General features: G+C 41.4%; 1 protein-coding gene across 2 annotated transcripts in view; it reads left to right on the forward strand.

The window, feature by feature from the left end:
- The window catches only part of LOC124615885 (voltage-dependent calcium channel subunit alpha-2/delta-3), an 824,663-nt gene that overhangs the window by 593,820 nt on the left and 211,073 nt on the right, over nucleotides 1-19,770 (forward strand). For both annotated transcript variants that reach the window (XM_047144053.1, XM_047144054.1), the window contains one exon: nucleotides 18,494-18,587. In XM_047144053.1, coding sequence (XP_047000009.1) covers nucleotides 18,494-18,587 — 94 coding nt within the window. The remainder of the gene's footprint in view (nucleotides 1-18,493; nucleotides 18,588-19,770) is intronic.

Below are 19,770 nucleotides of genomic sequence, written 5' to 3' on the forward strand. Positions count from 1 at the left end.
AGAAGCGACTCTCATCGCTGAAGACGACACGTCTCCATTCGTCCCTCCATTCACGCCTGTCGTGACACCACTGGCGGCGGGCTGCACGATGTTGGGGCGTGAGCGGAAGACGGCCTAACGGTGTGCGGGACCGTAGCCCAGCTTCATGGAGACGGTTGTGAATGGTCCTCGCCGATACCCCAGGAGCAACAGTGTCCCTAATTGGCTGGGAAGTGGCGGTGCGGTCCCCTACGGCACTGTGTAGGATCCTACGGTCTTGGCGTGCATCCGTGCGTCGCCGCGGTCCGGTCCCAGGTCGACGGGCACGTGCACCTTCCGCCGACCACTGGCGACAACATCGATGTACTGTGGAGACCTCACGCCCCACGTGTTGAGCAATTCGGCGGTACGTCCACCCGGCCTCCCGCATGCCCACTATACGCCCTCGCTCAAAGTCCGTCAACTGCACATACGGTTCACGTCCACGCTGGCGCGGCATGCTACCAGTGTTAAAGACTGCGATGGAGCTCCGTATGCCACGGCAAACTGGCTGACACTGACGGCGGCGGTGCACAAATGCTGCGCAGCTAGCGCCATTCGACGGCCAACACCGCGGTTCCTGGTGTGTCCGCTATGCCGTGCGTGTGATCATTGCTTGTACAGCCCTCTCGCAGTGTCCGGAGCAAGTATGGTGGGTCTGACACACCGGTGTCAATGTGTTCTTTTTTCCATTTCCAGGAGTGTAGTTCTTGCACAAAACACTGGATATCATTCTGAAATTCCCACACTACATAAATGGTGCTACCTTGGCCAAGCATTGTCTCTGTACAGGACATGACACAGACTACAAAGCTAGTGAAATTCTCTCATCAAAGGCTTCACACTGGGACAGCTTGATTGGAGAGGTGGTCAAATTTTGCAGCTTAACAATACTCGTGAACAGGTTTCTAATGAACCACAGCATGGAGCCCAGTGCTGACAATATTAAAGTTACAGTGACCACAAAGGGAAATCACATATCATTTGAGGGATGATGCTTAAGTGGTGACTTAAATATTTGGGCTACAGCAGCATGGATCACCACTGCACCAGTGCAGACACACATTTCAGGATGTGGCTGCCACTGGGACAACATGACAGGAGAGCACTAGACGAACAACAGCCTTCGTGTGTACGCAGAAGTCCTGGTGCTCCTCATTCTGCTGGTTAGGACTGTTTTGCTATTGGCTGCCAAATTTAGTGTCTTTATGATTGTTTCCCACTTTGACTGGTGTAAACGGGAAGCTGCAATCATAGTTAAACAGTGTATTTGCCACATGTGAAGATGTCAGTCAGTTGTAGTGATGAAATATTGTAGGAATTTCATAATGATAACTGACATTTCACCTCAGACTATTACCCAGCTAATCTGTTGGGAAAGTCTTAAGCAACACAGACAAAAAAAAAAAAAAAAAATACTTTGTCTGCCTCTCATTCATTCACACATTCATTCATCCACTGTTTTACTCACTCATTCACACATTGTCCTTCATAAATCCCATAATGTCTGATCATGAATATTCACTAGGAAATCAACTGCATGTAATATTTTTGTGTCAATAAACACAGCTGGAGGAAAAGTTATTATTTTACTCACAATAATAAATTGGTACACAAGTTGGATTCTTTTAAAACAGGCTCAACGTTGCTGTGAAATTTAATACAGCACCTACTGTGCATTAGAACATTTCATACTTGATTCTTCAGGTAAAGTGTACTGTGTTCTTTCTTCAGGTGCCTGTGATATCAGCCATTTCACGTAACCTTAATTGCTGGCCATGCAGTATCATAACTTCCACAGTGATATCATCTGTAGTTGCAGTTTTAGTATGTGGGTCATCTTGGGGAGTAGTAGTAATTCAGCTGCCCAAAGCTTTGGGTGTGAAGGATCTGGCTGCTTATGTGCCATCACCATGTTTGGATTAATTTCTGCTGGTGATAAACTGTGAAAAGAAAACGTTTAAGAGAGAACAGTATTTCATTTTATCCATTTGGATGAAACACACATAACACAACTAATTAAAAAAACTGTATGAAAAAATGGTATTTTATGAATTAGCTGACAATTCACATACATTATTGTGCAAATGTATCAATTAAATAGAAACAGATTTTTCTACCTAGTGTCTGGTGCTAGAACTACTACTTTCCACCTTCTCCTCAGAATGTAGCCACAACAATGAGTCTGTTACTCATTTGTAGCATGTATAGTAAAAGGTTGAGGAGTAAGAGCAACTGCTGATCATATAATTGACAGCCTCACCAACAAAAGCGTGATTCGGCTCCAGCACCAGGGTGGTGTAGTCGGGTGGGGACAATCTGGTAGGGGACCACTCAAAATCTCACCTGTACATGTTGATCCAGGAGGAATGTTTGATATTCATAGATATGACAGGAACGATCATTTGACGCAAAGGAATCTAATAAACGTGGACTCTAAAATGCAAACCTTAAGAACTATGAGCACTTCTGTGAAACAAATCTCTTATACTCCAAGCTCTTTACCTTCCATATTTTGGGAGGGGTATTACAGACCAAAGCAAGAAGAAATTATCAAATAAACATGGGCTCTAAAATACACATCTTAAGAGCTATGAGCAGTAGTTCAATAGAAAAGATATGTTTCACAGTAGTGGAACAAGTGCTCATAGCTCTTAAGGCAGGTGTGGGTAACTTTTGGTGTCCCGCGGGCCTGATTCACGTAAATTTATGTACTTACTTAAGCTCATGGGCCACCTTGGTATGTGACACAACAGCAATGCTCTTAGCACATGAAGTCAAAACTACAGTATCCATGACAATGTGAATGGGGTGATGCACCACTATGAATGGCACCCCTTTCCCAATATGCCACGCAAACAAATTATACCTCAAAACATGTATTTTTGAGAGTACATTCATTTTTTTATGTTCACCCTATATGCAGTTGTTTGTACTTATCCACACATCATGAACATTGTTTCTTTACTTACAATGTTTTACAGTTACTGTCTTAAAAACTTCTATTGCCAAATTCTGCAGCCCCTCACTCTCTCTCACATGAATTTCTTTCACAGGCCAGATTGAAACCAATCGCAGGCCGGATCTGGCCCATGGGCCGCTGGTTGCCCTTCCATGTTTTAAGGTACGCATTGTAGAGCCCGAGTTTACTAGACATTCCTACTTTGAATGGCTGTTCATGCGATATCCATGAATACTGATCATTCCTCATGGGACATCCTCTATAGTGAATTGTTACCTTTACTACCATTACATTAACAATCCCAAGATGATAGAGAATGAAAAATATATATTAATTTTATTGCTAACTTATATGTAATGATAGTTTTATTTCTGAGAGATACATTGGGGGTAGAATAATATTTCAAAAGACAGCAGTAAAGCAAATTATTTAACTTATTGATTTTTTTGGTATGAAATCAAGTGCATAAGCTTCTAAACCTGCTCACTTAAAAATGTCCAAAACGTACTCAGTAAAGTTCTTATTATTATCTTTATTTCCACCCAAAACTAGAAGGTTCTGAGAACATGTTGTCATTCAAGGATTTCATAACCAGAACTGATGTCCATTAATCTCCAATACAATGATAAATGTTTATTTAAATATGAACTATCATTTTTGTGTACTAACATATATTTGATCTTGAGATAAGACAAGCAAAGAACTCTTATATATTGAACTAGTGTGTGCATATTTGCATTACTTATGTCAACAAAGTAATTCAATTCAGGAAAATGTTAAATTCACAGAGAGACAGATGCATTGGCCTGTAATGCGTACTTACCTTTAAAGGCTGCAGCTGCTATGGTGGTTTTACACTCAGAAAGTTAATAGCACTCCAAACTTCCAGAACCTCAGGTTCCTTCTTTAGGGGAAACAGCGTTTTTTAAATTAATTTTTTTTCTGTGAAAGGCAGGAAATTCAAAACTCAATTCAAGAGGAACTCATCACTTGTATGAAGGAATGGATGAACAGGGAAGGAAAAGACATATTAACCTCTTCCCCTTGAGCTTCTTAGCCACGGTCTGAATGACCTCCACATCCCCCATACAATCCAGTCTCCCCAAGATATCCTCTCTTTTTTCCCACCCAGATGAAGGAATTTGAGTTTATGCGAGCTCCTTCACCCCCTCCCCTACCCACCCTCTCCACTTGGATTAGACCATCATAGTGAAGAAAGTTGTCTTCAGGTAAAGAATTCCACTAGTGTCATTTACTGATAGGGAAATGAGCAAGAAGTTCCTCAGAGTGTACATTTCAATGCAAAATGTGGACCATTGGAAATCCAAAACAGAAGAAACTGAAAGCATTTGAAATGCTGCAGTGTCGGAGAATGTCAAAAATTAAGTGTAAAATTACAGCATAAAATGAAAATGTACTAAAACAAAATATGTGAAGCAAAAAGTTACTTACTAGAACAAGAGACATATTAGTAAGACATCTGCTCTGGCAACTGAGAACAGTGAACTTGGTGCTGGAAGGAGCAGTAGAGGGGACATATATTAGGGGCTGAAAAAGACTGAAATATGCAAAACAGGCCACAGAGATGGAAAGATCAGCTCAAGATCAGAAAATATGTAGAACAGTGCAAGACTGATGACTGAGTAGTAGTAGTTCTGTCATCTGCACAGGGCATTATATGTAATGGGCACACATCTGACTCTCTGTCCTTTTACATCAGTTACCACCACTACTATAAAGAGTTTGCTGCTGCAGAAACTTGCTTAGAAATGTCATTTGTTATGTGGAGAGGAGTGATGATTGCATGACTGTTTAATTGACTGTGTCACTGCCCACTGATAAAAAATGATGAATATGCAGGAGGAACAGGATTCATAATTTACGCTCCATGTTTGAATTAATTATAAAATGTAAACTATATTGTTATTATCTTAGAATGCAATTAAAGAGCATCCATGATGTCTTTGCAGGAAGAAATTTTTTTGACAATAGCATATCTTCCATATGTTCAGCCCCTGTTGACTAAGTTACTGATTTCTTTCCATTTTATGCCAACTTTTGTACATTACATAAGGTTATCTGATCATAGAAGTGTGATGCTTGATGTTTTAGTTTTCAGCTTCACAGCAGCTTTCCTTCTTTTTCCTTTCTCTCAGCATTTTACTCAAAAATTCTTTACGAACTGATAGTTTTCCATTCATAGAGTGTACACAGCAACAAATGTTCTGTTACTCTGCAAGCTCAGTTTCAGTTGTGGAAATACTTGTGTGTTTTTATTTTTATTCTAAAAATCTCCTTTCAAAATTGAGGGGTCAAATACTAGAAACAAATTTCGCCAAGACCATTCTTCTGCTTTGAGTGTGTTAACTTCTGAGAATTGCAGACTTTGCCTTTGTAGATGTTAAACATGTCTTACAAATTGTCTTCTTTGTGAGTCAGTTACACTTTCCCAGTACTTTAGCTCTGTGGGAAACCTGCCATTGGATTCAACTACATTTAAATTAAATACAACAGGAATACTATAATATTTCCTGAGAATGTCGGGTGATGAAACAGCTTCCACCAGGGTTACTAATATAAGAATTGAAGGCCCTGCACTTAAAGGATTTTACATTTATGAACTCTTATTTCAACTGAAATTTTACTGCAGAAATCTCTTGCATTGGTTGTGTTCAGGAGTAAGCTCAGTTTGCATACTATTTAAACAGTCAGGCATTCATTTACACATGAAATGAGCATTCATGGATGCAGCATGAGTTGAGCTTTAATTGGTAGGCAGATGCTGCCATTTCTGGCACATGTAAAAACTGTGCTACACTTCCTGAACTAACATAAACTTGTTGTAGCCGCCAGATGTGCTACTAATGGCTGTATGGTATGTTCAGCAGATACCAATAAAATGGAATAAAAAAACTTTATCGGAAACTGGATGTTTTAATATATATTCAGTCACAACTGAGTAACATTAAGTGGTCAAATTACATATTTGATATACACTGAGGTGACAAAAGTCATGCGATAGTGATATGCACATGTACAGATGGTAGTAAGTAGTATCGCTTACACAAGATATGAAAGTGCAATGCATTGGCACAGCTGTCATGTCTACTCAGGTGAGTCATGTGAAAAGATGTCAAAAGTGATTATGGCCACACAATGGGAATTAACAGACTTTGAGTGTGGGGTGGTAGGTGAAGCATTCCATTTTGGAAATCATTAGCGAATTCAGTATTCCGAGATCCATAGTGTCAAGAGTGTGCTGAGAATACCAAATTTCAGGCATCACCTGTCACCACAGACAATGCGGTGGCCGATGGCCTTCACTTAGTGACTGAGAGCAGCAGTGTTTGCATAGAGCTGTCAGTACTAAGAGATAAGCAACACTGTGTGAAATTATCACAGAGGTCATGGAGCCAAACCATCAGCAAGGCACTGTGCAAGCTTGTGGTGGTTCCATGAAGGTGTGTTGGACTGTGTTTACACGGGATGGACTCAATCCTCTGGTCCAACTGAACTGGGGATGGTGATGTTCAGGTACTTGGAGACCATTTGCAGCCATTCGTGGATTTCATGTTCCCAAACATAGATGGAATTTTTATAGATGACAGTGCACCATGTCACCAGACCACATTTGTTCACAACTGGCTTGAAGAACATTATGGACAGTTTGAGTGAATGATTTGGCCACCTAGATCACGTGACTTGAATCCAATCAAACATTTGTGGAACATAAGTGAGAGGTCACTTCATGCATAGAATCCTGCACCAGCAAAACTTTCACAACTATGGAAGGCCATAGAGGCAGCATGGCTCAATATTTCTGCTGGGGACTTCCAACAACTTGTTGAGTCCATGCCATGTCGAGATTGTTGCTATTAAAGCCAGTATATTTCTGTTGTGACTGGGCTTCCAAATAATCTGTTCCAGGTAATTCTCAGGGAATGCATTTGGTAATGAACAAATTTTATTGAGCTCCCAGCCACAACAGATGGTTTTAAAATTCACAAGCTTTCAGTCAACTGTTGTCAAGTGGTAACAGACACCATTCGACTGTGACTGAGGAGTACTCAGCCAAAAGCTTGTGGATATTAAATCACTTGACAGAGATGGAAGCCTGAGAGAATTTTATCAGTAGTCTGAGGTGACAAAAACATGGGATAGTGATATGTACATATAAAGATGGTGGTTTTATTGCTTACACAAAGTATAAAAGGGCAGTGCATTGACAGAGCTATTATTTTGTGCTCAGGTGATTCATGTGAAAAGGTTCCTGACATAATTATGGCTGCATGACAGTATTTAAAAAACTCAATGTGGAATGGCAGTTGAAGCTAGACACATGGGACATTGCATTTTGGAAATCATTAAGGAATTCAATATTTTGAGATCTGCAGTGTCTAGAGTACATGAGAATATGACATATCAGGTATTATGTCTTGCCACAGACAACCTAGTGGCCAAAAGCCTTCACTTAACAACCGAGAGCAGCAGCATTTGCACAGAGTTGTCAGTTCTAAAGGACAAGCTAAACAGTAGGAAATAACCACAGAAATCGATGTGTGATGTATGGCAAATGTATCTGTTACTACAGTGCAGCAAAATTTGGCATTAATGGGCTATGGCAGCAGGTGACAGACACGAGTGCCTTTGCTAGCAGTGCGACACAGCATGCAACACCTCTTCTGGGCTTGTGACTGTATCAGTTATTCCCTAGGTAACTGTAAAACTGTGGTGTGGTCAGATGAGACCCAATTTCAGTTGGTAAGAGCTAATGGTAGGGTTGAAGTGTGGTCCAGATCTCATGAAGCCATGCACCCAAGTTGTCAACAAGGCACTATGCAAACTGATAGCGGCTCCGTACTGGTGTGAACTGTGTTTATATGTAACTGACTGGGTCTTCAGGATGTTCGACTACTTGGAGAACATTTGCAGCCATTCATGGACTTCATGTTCCCAAACAGTGATAGAATTTTTATGTATGACAATGTGCTGTGTCACTGGGCTACAATTGTTTGCAATCAGTTTGGAAAACATTCAGGACAATTTGAGTGAATGGTTTGGTCGCCCACATTACCTGACACAAATTCCATAGAACATTTATGCGACATAATTGGGAGATCAGTTTGTGCACAAAATCCTGCAGCAACAACACTTTTGACAATTGTGGACAGCTATAGAGGCAGCATAGCGTAGTACTTCTTCAGGGAAGTTGCAGCAACTTATTGAATCCATGCCACATGGAGTTGCTGCACTACGCTCAGCAGAACGAGGTCCAACATGATATTAGGAGGTATACCATGACTTTTGTCACCTCATTGAATATATTGCTGCAATACCATGCATTCACATTTAGTAGTGTTATGCATGCAGGTGATGCTGTTGTTTACTATATACTAAAGTCATCAGAAGATCAGTATGAATTACAAAATGATTTAGACAAGATATCTAAATGGTGCAAAAAGTGACGATTGGCTCTGAATGATAAAAAGTGTGAGGTCCTCCACAAGAATACTTAAAAGAAAAATATGTTTCATTTCAGTTAATGATAAATACGTTGCCAGAAAGAAAAATTAGTACATCCTTCTAGAGGTTTCCCCAGTTCACTCATGATTTACTGTATTTGGCATAATTGTCTTGAGAGATTCAACAACTGTTTGCATATATTTACGGTACTTCTCATTTATTCCTCCATCTCAGTTGCACATTTTTAGTTATATTACACATTTTGATCACTGGATCATCTTCAGATGTAAGTAGTCGTCAGCAACCAGTCTTGTCTACTCAGAATCACATATCAGAGTACTGTACTCTGATACATTATTCTGAGCAGACAAGACGGATTGCTGACACAACTGTTTGGATCTGAAGATGATCCAGAGTGATCAAAACATGTAATATAATTAAAAATATGCGACTGAGATGGAAAATAAGTGAGATTTATCATAAATCACTCAAGATGTATTGTGCCAACAGTGCATATGAAGTACATGAAATGATTGCATTGTAGATCAATAACACAAGTGTTATGAGGTACCAGGTACCTACCTTTGCTGAAACATCCACATTAGTAAATGGTCTAGCTGTTACGGGGCGATGCAGGCACTGACTCAGACACACAGTCGATTGTACAAATGGTGAATACTGTCCTGGGGTGTGTTATATCACATCTACCTGACCTGTTTACGTAGTTCTTTAAGAGTTGTTGGTTGACAAGTTGCACAAGTCACTTCTTGTCCCATCTTGTCCTGCATGTGCTTAATTCAAGACAAGTCCAGAGATGATCATGGTGCCCTGGGAAGTAGCTGCACGTCTTGCAGAGCACATTGAATTTTGTGAGCAGTGCTTGGGCCAGCATTATCATTTTGGAACAACACATCACATTACTGTTACAAGGACAGCAAAAAAAGAAAAAGATCTAACAACATTCTTTACATGCTGAGTGCAGCTTAGTGTCCTCTCCAAAAACATCAAATGTGAACAAGAATTGTAGTTTATCACAACCCGTACCATAAGTCCTGTGGTGGACCCATCATATCTTGGATGAATGCACTCTATGAGACAGCAATCACCAGATCTATGTCATACATACAAACGATGACCACTTGCGTGCAGACAGAATCTGCTTTCAGTGCTGGAAACTGTAGTGTTCCATTCCATCTTCCAAGTGATCCTCTGTTTGAACTGGTCAATGCTGTGGCGTGAGTGAAAGATGAGCTAGATGTGCGTGTCCATAGTCCCACTGCTAATAACCAGCTCACAACAGTTCATGTAAACATGCCTGAGCTGACAAGCCCACTTGTCTGTTTGCAATAACTGTAGGATCTATCACTGCTGCTCTTATAGTAAGATAATCCTGGCAGCTGTCTGTGCTGCAGGGACATCCGGAACTTCATCTAATAGTGTGGGAATGTTCACATGACCACTGACAGTAGCATCATTGTGCATTGAAGCAGCATATCCAACTTGTGTATCAGTTCTCCAAATGGACCACCCCACCACCTGGAAAGCCATAATTTGACCCCTTTCAAAATCACTCCGTTAGCTGTAGGAAGCATGAGTGCATCTTCATGGCAGGGTTGCCTGCTTGCTTCACACTGTTGCACCACTCTGGGCCTTCTTGCTAACATCCTCGACTAAAGGGTAGACACAGATAGTGCTCTGCTAGCTACAGTACTACGCTGTCTGTAGATGGATGACATCAAAACCAGTACCGGTACGTCTACTGTCACCCAGATGGCATATGCTGTCATGGGATCAAAATTTACATAATCTTTAAAGGTGTACTAATCCCCCCCCCCCAGTGTATAAACAGATTTAAAAATAGTCAATTCACCTAAATACCTAGGCATTACAGGTACAATTAACTTAAGCTGCAACCAGCACACAGAAAATGCGGGGAAAGCAAACCAAAGATAGCATTTTATTGACAGAACAGTTAAGAGATGTAACAGGTCTACTAAAGAGACTGCCTACACTATGCGTGTCTATCCTCTGCCAGGGTACTGCTGTGTGGTATATGATCTCTAGTATCTGCAGAATGTGTGACAATGCTGCTATTCAGCATGCCCAGCTCGGGAACTTCATGACAGGCAGGCAGTGACTCAGTAACAGCCGTGGAACAGAACCCCTTGAGTGGAACAAACTCCCTGTGCGAACTACAGGAAGCAGTGTGTCCAAACCCACATAGATACAAGGCAATATGTTTGGCATGCAGCTTTTGCAGGCAGCTAACAACTGTGTGGCAGATTAACTCCACTTAAGTACTGGCCTGCTCCGCTTACTGCTGCTCACAAGTAAATTTTTCCGTCCAGGGATCTGCCCACATGACGCAACGTGTGCACCCTCCATGGCAGTTTTCTGAACCATTCCACTGTTATACCTATGCCATCTTATCTGCCTCCATTAGGATGTTTGCTGTTGGGGATACTAAATCCCTCCCCACTGAACAGGCCACATATGACCGAAAATGGCCAGGCTTGGGCTGCGACCTCCGGCACAGAACTGGAGAGGGTGCTGGAGAACCCAGTAGTGGACCAACTACTGCAGGAGGCAACAAAGACACTGCTGGGTCCGCCAGAAATGTGGAAGGACATGGAGGTTGATGCCAACAGCAGGTTGACCAGTGGCAGTATAGACGAGGCGACCTCCAGTGACAAAGTGGGAGAGCAGGTGGAAGAGGAGAGAGGGGGTCGAAATTCATGAGGTCCATCATGGCAGGTGGAGACGCAAGCGGCACTGGGGTCTGAGGCTGTAGGCAACTGGAGGACAGCAGAGGGCAAGGAGGGAGTGGCAATGGAAAGGCACGCCGCTACAAGCTGGAGCCCACTCCGGGAATAATGTCATGATCAACCCTGCCACTCATCTGACTGGAAGGGTGGTGCAGTGATGCTCCAATGAGCATGGGCACAACTGAGAGGCATGACAAGTAGCTGCTCCCCACCAACATCCACCACAAACAACTGCTGAACTTTGTGGTCCACAATGATATACAACAGCCACCCCAGCAGCTGTCCTAAGGACCAGGTTGAAATGGCAGCTCTAGAAGGAAAATGCGGTGGGACTCGGTTGTCCGTAGCATGCAACACATGGTGCGGGAAATCCGGGAGACACTGCTGGTGCCCATGCAAAGGTTTCACCGGACTGCACACGTTGACTGGCATCACTCAGTACAAGGCCACAAAAATCAGCAAGTACCGTATTTACTCTAATCTAAGCCACACTCGAATCTAAGCTGCACCTGAAAAATGAGACTCGAAATCAATGAAAAAAATTTCCCCGAATCTAAGCCACACCTGAAATTTGAGACTCGAAATTCAAGGGAGAGAAAAGTTTTAGGCCGCACCTCCAAATCGAAACAAAGTTGGTCCATTGTAATATGAGACACAATTTAGGTCGAATGAATGATGATACAGCTATAGTAGTTTGGTTCAAGTCGTAAGCTTAGCAGTTAAGCTTTACCAGGTAACCATTGCTATGCGTCAGGTGCTCCATCCGTATTTATACGGGTACTCTTCCTTTTTCACATGCTTCATCTGGTTTGAATCGATTGCTTATTTTTCTTTGATCTGATAAGTGCTGTTCTCTTTGTTATAGGTCTTTACATCACTCTAAGCTGAAAGTGCGTTATTGTACTGTGTCGTGCATTGTTTGTCGCATTCTGATAATGTGTGTTTACGACCTGTCGCCGCTCGCGGCATGGCTTGCTTTTGTGCGCACTACCACCGCTTACGATAAAAAAAAGAAAGGAATTGTCTCATTAGCAAAACAATGGCAAGAGACTGCTATTTGTTGTTACTTACACTGCTGCTTTCTTTGATAATGATCAACAAGAACCAAATAATATACTGTGTATGATAGAAGATGTTCTGAACGAGAGGTTGGCTAAAATTTTTCGCCACTTGAAAATCTTTGGAGATGCCTCTTTTGTACAGTACATTCAACACAGAAATTAGAGTCATCTTAGATTTAAAAATCTGGTCAATTGCCGTGCTTCATTTCTGACTGTATCACTATTAGGCATAAGAATAATATGAATATAAACATGACATGATATGTATATTCTTCTGCGTTTGATGTTGTCTCACACTAGTTTCGTAGTTTATTAGGCAGACAGGATTTAAATGAGATAGTAGCAAACATGAAAGAATACATGGCAAAATGTTTATATTGGTATTATTCTTATGGTGAAGAGAATACTACATGTGATTCACAATTCATAAAAGTTCCTATTAGCAACCATCTCTTCTCACAGGTAGGAAAAAATTCAGAACTTAGAGTTGGCCATATTGACAAACATCCCATACAGTCTTGCCAGTCGGATTTTCATAGTACATTGAAATGCTGCTACATTCGAAGATGAACAATACGGAATTTTATTTTTCAGAACTTCTGCTTACTTTGCACTCAATTCTACACCACAGGCGGTTTTTTTGGATTACTAAAACCGGAAAAAAGTGCTTCTTAGATTCGAGTAAATACGGTAATCATCTTGGGAAGAGGCAGACATGGAATACTTCACCTGGGACATGAGGGTCCTAGGGGTTCCCTCAGCTGGAAAAATACTCAATAACACATGTACTCTGGCAGTCGATGATATGGGGGCTGGCTTGGGTGCATAGGGGAAATTCAACGACACATCGACAACTAAAAACCACAAGCTGCCCAAAAATAGACCTGCAAAATAGACCTACAAACTTGACATATATCCTGCCACAATAGTGCTGTCCAATCGGCCAAATAGGGAACTGGTACAGGGGTGTGGCTTGGTTCTGTGCAGAAACCCTGTGAACCTGCACCAGATATTTTATGTTACTAATGATCATTGGTCAGTGGACACAATGTCATGTCAACTCCTTCATCCGAGTCATACCCAGTGAGATGCATTCAGCAACTTGAGAAGGGAATGAGGCAGTGCCAGGGGAACGACAACTTGACAGCATTGCCCTTCTGTGACATGCATGACGATATCCTGGACAATGTTGAGTTGATCACATAAGAAAAAATATGTACAGTACACTGGATCTACACCCGAAGAGAGACTCGAACTCAGGACCTTTGCCTTTCACGGGCAAGTGCTCTACCAATTGAGCTACCGAAGCATGACTCACGACCCATCCTCACAGTTTTACTTCCGCCAGTATCACATCTCCTACCTTCCAAACTTCAGAGGTCCTGAGTTCGAGTCTTGGTCCGGCACACAGTTTTAATCTGCCAGGAAGTTTCATAACCAGCGCACACTCCATTGCAGAGTGAAAATTTCATTCTGGAAACATCCTCCAGGCTGTGGCTAAGCCATGTCTCCGCAATATCCTTTCTTCCAGTAGTGCTAGTCCTGCAAGTTTCGCAGGAGAACTTCTGTGAAGTTTGGAAGGTAGGAGACGAGGTACTGGCGGAAGTAAAATTGTGAGGACAGGTCGTGAGTCATGCTTGGGTAGCTCAGTTGGTAGAGCACTTGCCCACGAAAGGCAAAGGTCCCGAGTTCGAGTCTCGGTCCGGCACACAGTTTTAATCTGCCAGGAAATTTCAAAACCAGCACACACTCCACTGCAGAGTGAAAAATTTCATTCTGGAAACATCCCCCAGGCTGTGGCTGAGCCATGTCTCCGCAATATCCTTTCTTCCAGTAGTGCTAGTCCTGCAAGGTTCGCAGTAGAACTTCTGTGAAGTTTGGAAGGTAGGAGACGAGGTACCGGCAGAAGTAAAATTGTGAGGTCGGGTCGTGACTCGTGCTTGGGTAGCTCAGTTGGTAGAACACTTGTTTGCGGAAGGCAAAGGTCTCGAGTTCAAGTCTCAGTCCTGCACACAGTTTTAATCTGCCAGGAAGTTTGAAAACCAGCACACACTCCGCTGCAGAGTGAAAATTTCATTTTGTAAGTGATTAGGATTGGTAGTAGGGACAGCAAACTGAGTGAAAATGTTATAAGTGCTTTATCCAAAAATTACCTCTTGTAGTTAATCAGAGAACCAACTCGAGAAGATAATATTTTAGGCCTGGTGGTGGTGAACAGACCCAAACTTTTTGACTTGGATAGGTTTGAACAGGGAATTGGTGAATCGTAAGGCATCACTGAATGCAGCTGTAAATGGGAATACAATGAACTGTAGGAAGATCTTTCTGTTTAGCATGAACGACAAGAGACAGACTTCAGCTTATACGAAAATTTCATCTTCAGCACTTCAAATGTTGAGCTTCAGTGGACAAAGATCAAGAGCATAATACAATACACTTTGGACAGATATGTGCAGAACAAAATTATGAGGGATGGAAAAGACACACTGTGGATTGACATCCTCGTTAGAAAGTTGCTACGAAATCAAGGAGAATTTTAAATATAACCAAAGCCTCATAGACTAACAAAAACTGCACAGACCCAAAATTAGTGCAAGGAGGGCTATGCATGAGGCGTTCAATGAATTCAAAGTAAAATTCTGTCTACAAACTTGACATAAAATCCTAAGAAGTTTCAGTCATGCGTTGAGTCAGTAAACGGATTGAAGCCATCTGTCTAGATACTCAGTGACCATAATGGCATTGAAATTGAGGATGACACAGAAAAGGCCAAAATACTAAACATCTTTTTCCAAAACTTGTTTGACAGAGGAAGATCCCACATATTTCTTCTTTTAAATTCCCCACAGTCGTTTAATGAACAAAGTAAGAGCATATGGACTATCAGACCAATTGTGTGATTGGATTGAAGAGATCCTAGATAACAGATCACAGCATGTCATTCTCAATGGAGAGAAGTCTTCTGAAGTAAGAGGGATTTCAGGTGTGCCGCAGGGTTGTGTCGTAGGACCGTTGCTATTCACAATATACATAAATGACCTTGTGGATGACATTCGGAAGTTCACTGAGGCTTTTTGCAGTTGATGCGGTGGTATATCGAGAGGTTGTAACAATGGAAAATTGTACTGAAATGCAGGAGAATCTGCAGCGAATTGACGCACAGTGCAGGGAATGGCAATTGAATCTCAATGTAGACAAGTGTAACGTGCTGCGAATACATAGAAAGAAAGATTCCTTATCATTTAGCTACAATATAGCAGGTCAGCAACTGGAAGCAGCTAATTCCATAAATTATCTGGGAGCACGCATTAGGAGTGATTTAAAATGGAATGATCATATAAAGTTGATCGTTGGTAAAGGAGATGCCAGACTGAGATTCATTGGAAGAATCCTAAGGAAATGCAATCCAAAGACAAAGGAAGTAGGTTACAGTACACTTGTTCGCCCACTGCTTGAATACTGCTCAGCAGTGTGGGATCCGTACCAGATAGGGTTGATAGAAGAGATAGAGAAGATCCAATGGAGAGCAGCGCGCTTCATTACACAATCATTTAGTAATCGCGAAAGCGTTACGGATAAGATAGATAAACTCCAGTGGAAGACTCTGCAGGAGAGACGCTCAGTAGCTCGGTACGGGCTTTTGTTGAAGTTTCGAGAACACACCTTCACCGAGGAGTCAAGCAGTATATTTTTCCCTCCTACGTATATCTCGCGAAGAGACCGTGAGGATAAAATCAGAGAGATTAGAGCCCACACAGAGGCATACCAACAATCCTTCTTTCCACGAACAGTACGAGACTGTAATAGAAGGGAGAACCGATAGAGGTACTCAAGGTACCCTCCGCCACACACTGTCAGGTGGCTTGCGGAGTATGGATGTAGATGTATATGTAGATGTAAATGAATGACAAAATGACAGATATCAACATAAGTGACAAAGGGGTAAAAAGTTACTGAAATTGCTCAACAGAGGAAAGGCCACTGAACCTGACAGGACATCAGTGAAGTTCCATGCGGAATATGTGAAAGAACTTGCCCCTCTTCTAGCAGCAATGAACTGTAGGTCTCTGAGTAGTCAAGCATTTCTAATGATTGGAAAAAAGCACAGATCATTCCTGTTTTCAAGAAGGATCTTTGAACAAATGCAGAAAAATATAAGCCTATATTTCTGTCGTCAGCTTGATATAGAATTTTAGACCATGCTTTGTGCTCATGTATAATGACATTTCTGGAGACTGAAAATCTACTGTGTAGGAATCAAAATGGTATTCAAACACAATGATTGTGTGAAACACACCTCTCTGTTTGTCAAAGAGATCCAGAAAGTAGTACATGAAGGCATCCAGATAGATACCATGTTCCTTGGCTTCCCAAAGGTGTTTCATACAGTTCCTTGCTGCCATCTAATGGACAGGATATGAATATATGGAATATCAGACCAAATGTGTGATGTGATTTAAGAGTTTCTAGCAAACAGAACACAGCACATCATTTTAAAGGGAGAGAAGTCTTCAGATGTAAAAGTGACTTTGGGTGTGTTCTAAGGTAGTGCTGTAGGACATCACTTTTCGCATTACAGTCTGCCGAAAAAAAGGGCCATGGTGTAACTGGTAGTCCATCATAGTAGGAGTATATGGTAAAATGTTCAGAACAAGTGAAACACCCGTCACAGTAAAGTATGCCCAAACAGTCCAATCAACACACAGTGGAACCTGCAGACACACCAAATGTGATCATGAGTTGTAACTGATGACACTTCCCCCCTCCCCCTGCCCCATGTCAAGAAGCCTGGGATGGACCACAAGGGTAGTGTGTGAATACACTTTACCATAGGCTGCTCGCCATGTCTGTGCCATAGACAGGTACGTCCATCACTCATATGCAGACAGAACCTACTCTCATCACTAAAGGAAACAGAGAGCCATTTCGTTCTCCAGTCAACACCAGACTTGCCATACTTGTCAGAGTTCTGGTGTCAGTAGTAGCCTGGCCAGAGCCACATGTGATCTTAGTCCTGCTGCAAGCAGACAGTTCCCAATTGTCCTTGACAGTCCCATCAGGTGTAACATGTGCACAGATTTCTTCCCTGAATGCTGCTTTTGGACGTTGTTCAACAGGAGTACATATTTGTTGGCAGGGCATCTTTGTACCCTTAAATGAATGTTACACACACACGGTTTACCTCTAAACTCATCACAGTTACCACCTGTAGAGTGGATACTTTGGATGCACAGACAGGCCTCCAGACTGCCATCTGATCATCTTTTATCATCATAAATGAGTCACTGGCACTATAACACCTCAGTAAGGGAGTGTTGTACCCTGGTGGCGCTGAACACACTCCTCAAGGCTGTTGCATTTCTTTTTTCCATTCCATGAGGCTTTTCATGGATGATGCTATTGTCTACAGTGAATCTGCAGTGCTAGAAAATTGTACAAAATGCACGAAGGCTCGCAAATGATCAACACTTATTGCAGTGAGTTGCAATTGACCCTCAACATAAACAAATGTAATGTATTGTCAATACATAGACAAGAATACTTACTTGAAGCAGTTACTTCCATAAAATATCTAAGAGTACATGTAAAGAGTGATTTGAAGTTGCATGATCACAAGAAATTAAGCACATGTAAGGCAGATGCCGGACTGAGATTCATTTGAAGAGTCCTCGGGGAATGTAATCTGTTATAGTAACTTCCAAAACACTTGGTTCAATCAATACTTGAATACTGCTCATCAGTCAGAGATCTACATCAAATAGGATTGATAGAGAAGATCCATAGAGGAGGAGCACACCAGTGGCAAACGCTGCAAGAGAGGCATTCTGCATCATGGTATGATCTACTCTTTAAATTCTGAGAGTGTACATTCCTAGAAGAGTCAACCAATATATTGCTTCATCTTACATATTTCTCATAAAAAGACCATAATAATAAAATTAGAAAGATTCGAAACCACACAGAGGCTTACCAGCAATCGTTCTTTCTTGAACCACTTGCAAATGGAACTGTAAAGGGGTAATCACTGGTGGCACACAATCTACCATCCGCCACTACCACACACCATAAGGTGGCTTGTGGAATATAGATGTAGATGTGGAACTATCTCATACCATTTTATCTCATAATTCTATTATGTTTAGATACATTCTTTAAGAAAACACTATATCTATCATCATATTTTTTGTGTATTGGTTACTGTACATTAACATTCTGTGTTTCAGGTGACAGGGATTTATTCCAGGCTCTTGTTTTTGACGCCATAGCAACAGAATCTTTTCAGCAGAATCTGAGCAGTTTGCACAAGGATGACAAGGGGTAAGTTATAGTAAAATGTTCAGAACTGAAAGCATGTTATCTTCAATCCTCCAGCAATAAAGACTTGTACTAAAAGATGAAAATTCAGTTTTCTACATCACAATCAACACCATGTGCACTGAGTTTCAAGTAGCTTGGCACATTTTACACAGCACTACTTTATATTATCTGATGGCCTGTTTTCATGCTGTCTCTAGTTAGATTAAAATAAGTTTGTGATTGTCAGTCGTCACTGTTAGGGGGCATTGTTGCCAGCCATGGCACCATGTGTTGCGTGCTCATGAATTCAGTTGTTGAGCATCTGCTGTGAGCAACAACAATGTCTGTACTTTTAATTGTGGTTATTGCCTTTGTCATTGTTGGAAAGATTGTACTGAAAGCACCAGCAGCAATGGCTGTGATGTGTATTTTGGTATCATGGTTACATGTATGAAGATAAGTAGCAGAAATAGGACAGTTGTTCACTCATTGTTATCAAAAACTTCACTCTGTTGAATAAATTTAAAAAATGCAAATTGTGATCATAAGCTACAGCATCAATTAATGCACACCACTGTGTTTTATTAAGAATATAATACCCAAAAGTCCTGGGTAGAAAAGCACATAACAATAGAAATAAAGATTATTAGTCACTATATAATTAAGGCTCATAAAGACTCATAAAGAGGAAGACAGAAAAGTTTGCTGGACTTTCAGACAATTTTTTTCTTCTTCGCTAACTAAAACACACACACACAGTCAGGCTGCAATTCTAGCACACTGTAGCTCTGTTTGTATGGACATTATCTGAAAGCTCAACAACTATTTCAATCTTGTTTATATGCCTGTTCATCACTCAGTGTTTCAATTCAACTATACATTGAATTTCCTTTACTCCTCCGTTACACTTAGACTTTGACTATGTTAACATATTATAAAGAGTAACCATTATTGGATGTTGTAATATATGGGGTGATTAAATTTAAGTTAAACTTTCAAAACGCTGTAGAAATAACACTACTGGTCAGAATGACATCAAATTGCAACGGAATATTATCAGAGAAGGGGAAAAACATATGGCAGAAGAAGAAAAATTGTGTGAAAAGTACATGAAAATGCCTGTCATGTGCACGACCCATTGAAATTGGTATAAACACACCAGGTACACAGCTTTTCCTTCTTTCGTGTCTGCGATGTTCGCCAT

This window comes from Schistocerca americana, chromosome 5 (genome assembly GCF_021461395.2).
Source record: "Schistocerca americana isolate TAMUIC-IGC-003095 chromosome 5, iqSchAmer2.1, whole genome shotgun sequence".
NCBI lineage: Eukaryota > Metazoa > Arthropoda > Insecta > Orthoptera > Acrididae > Schistocerca > Schistocerca americana.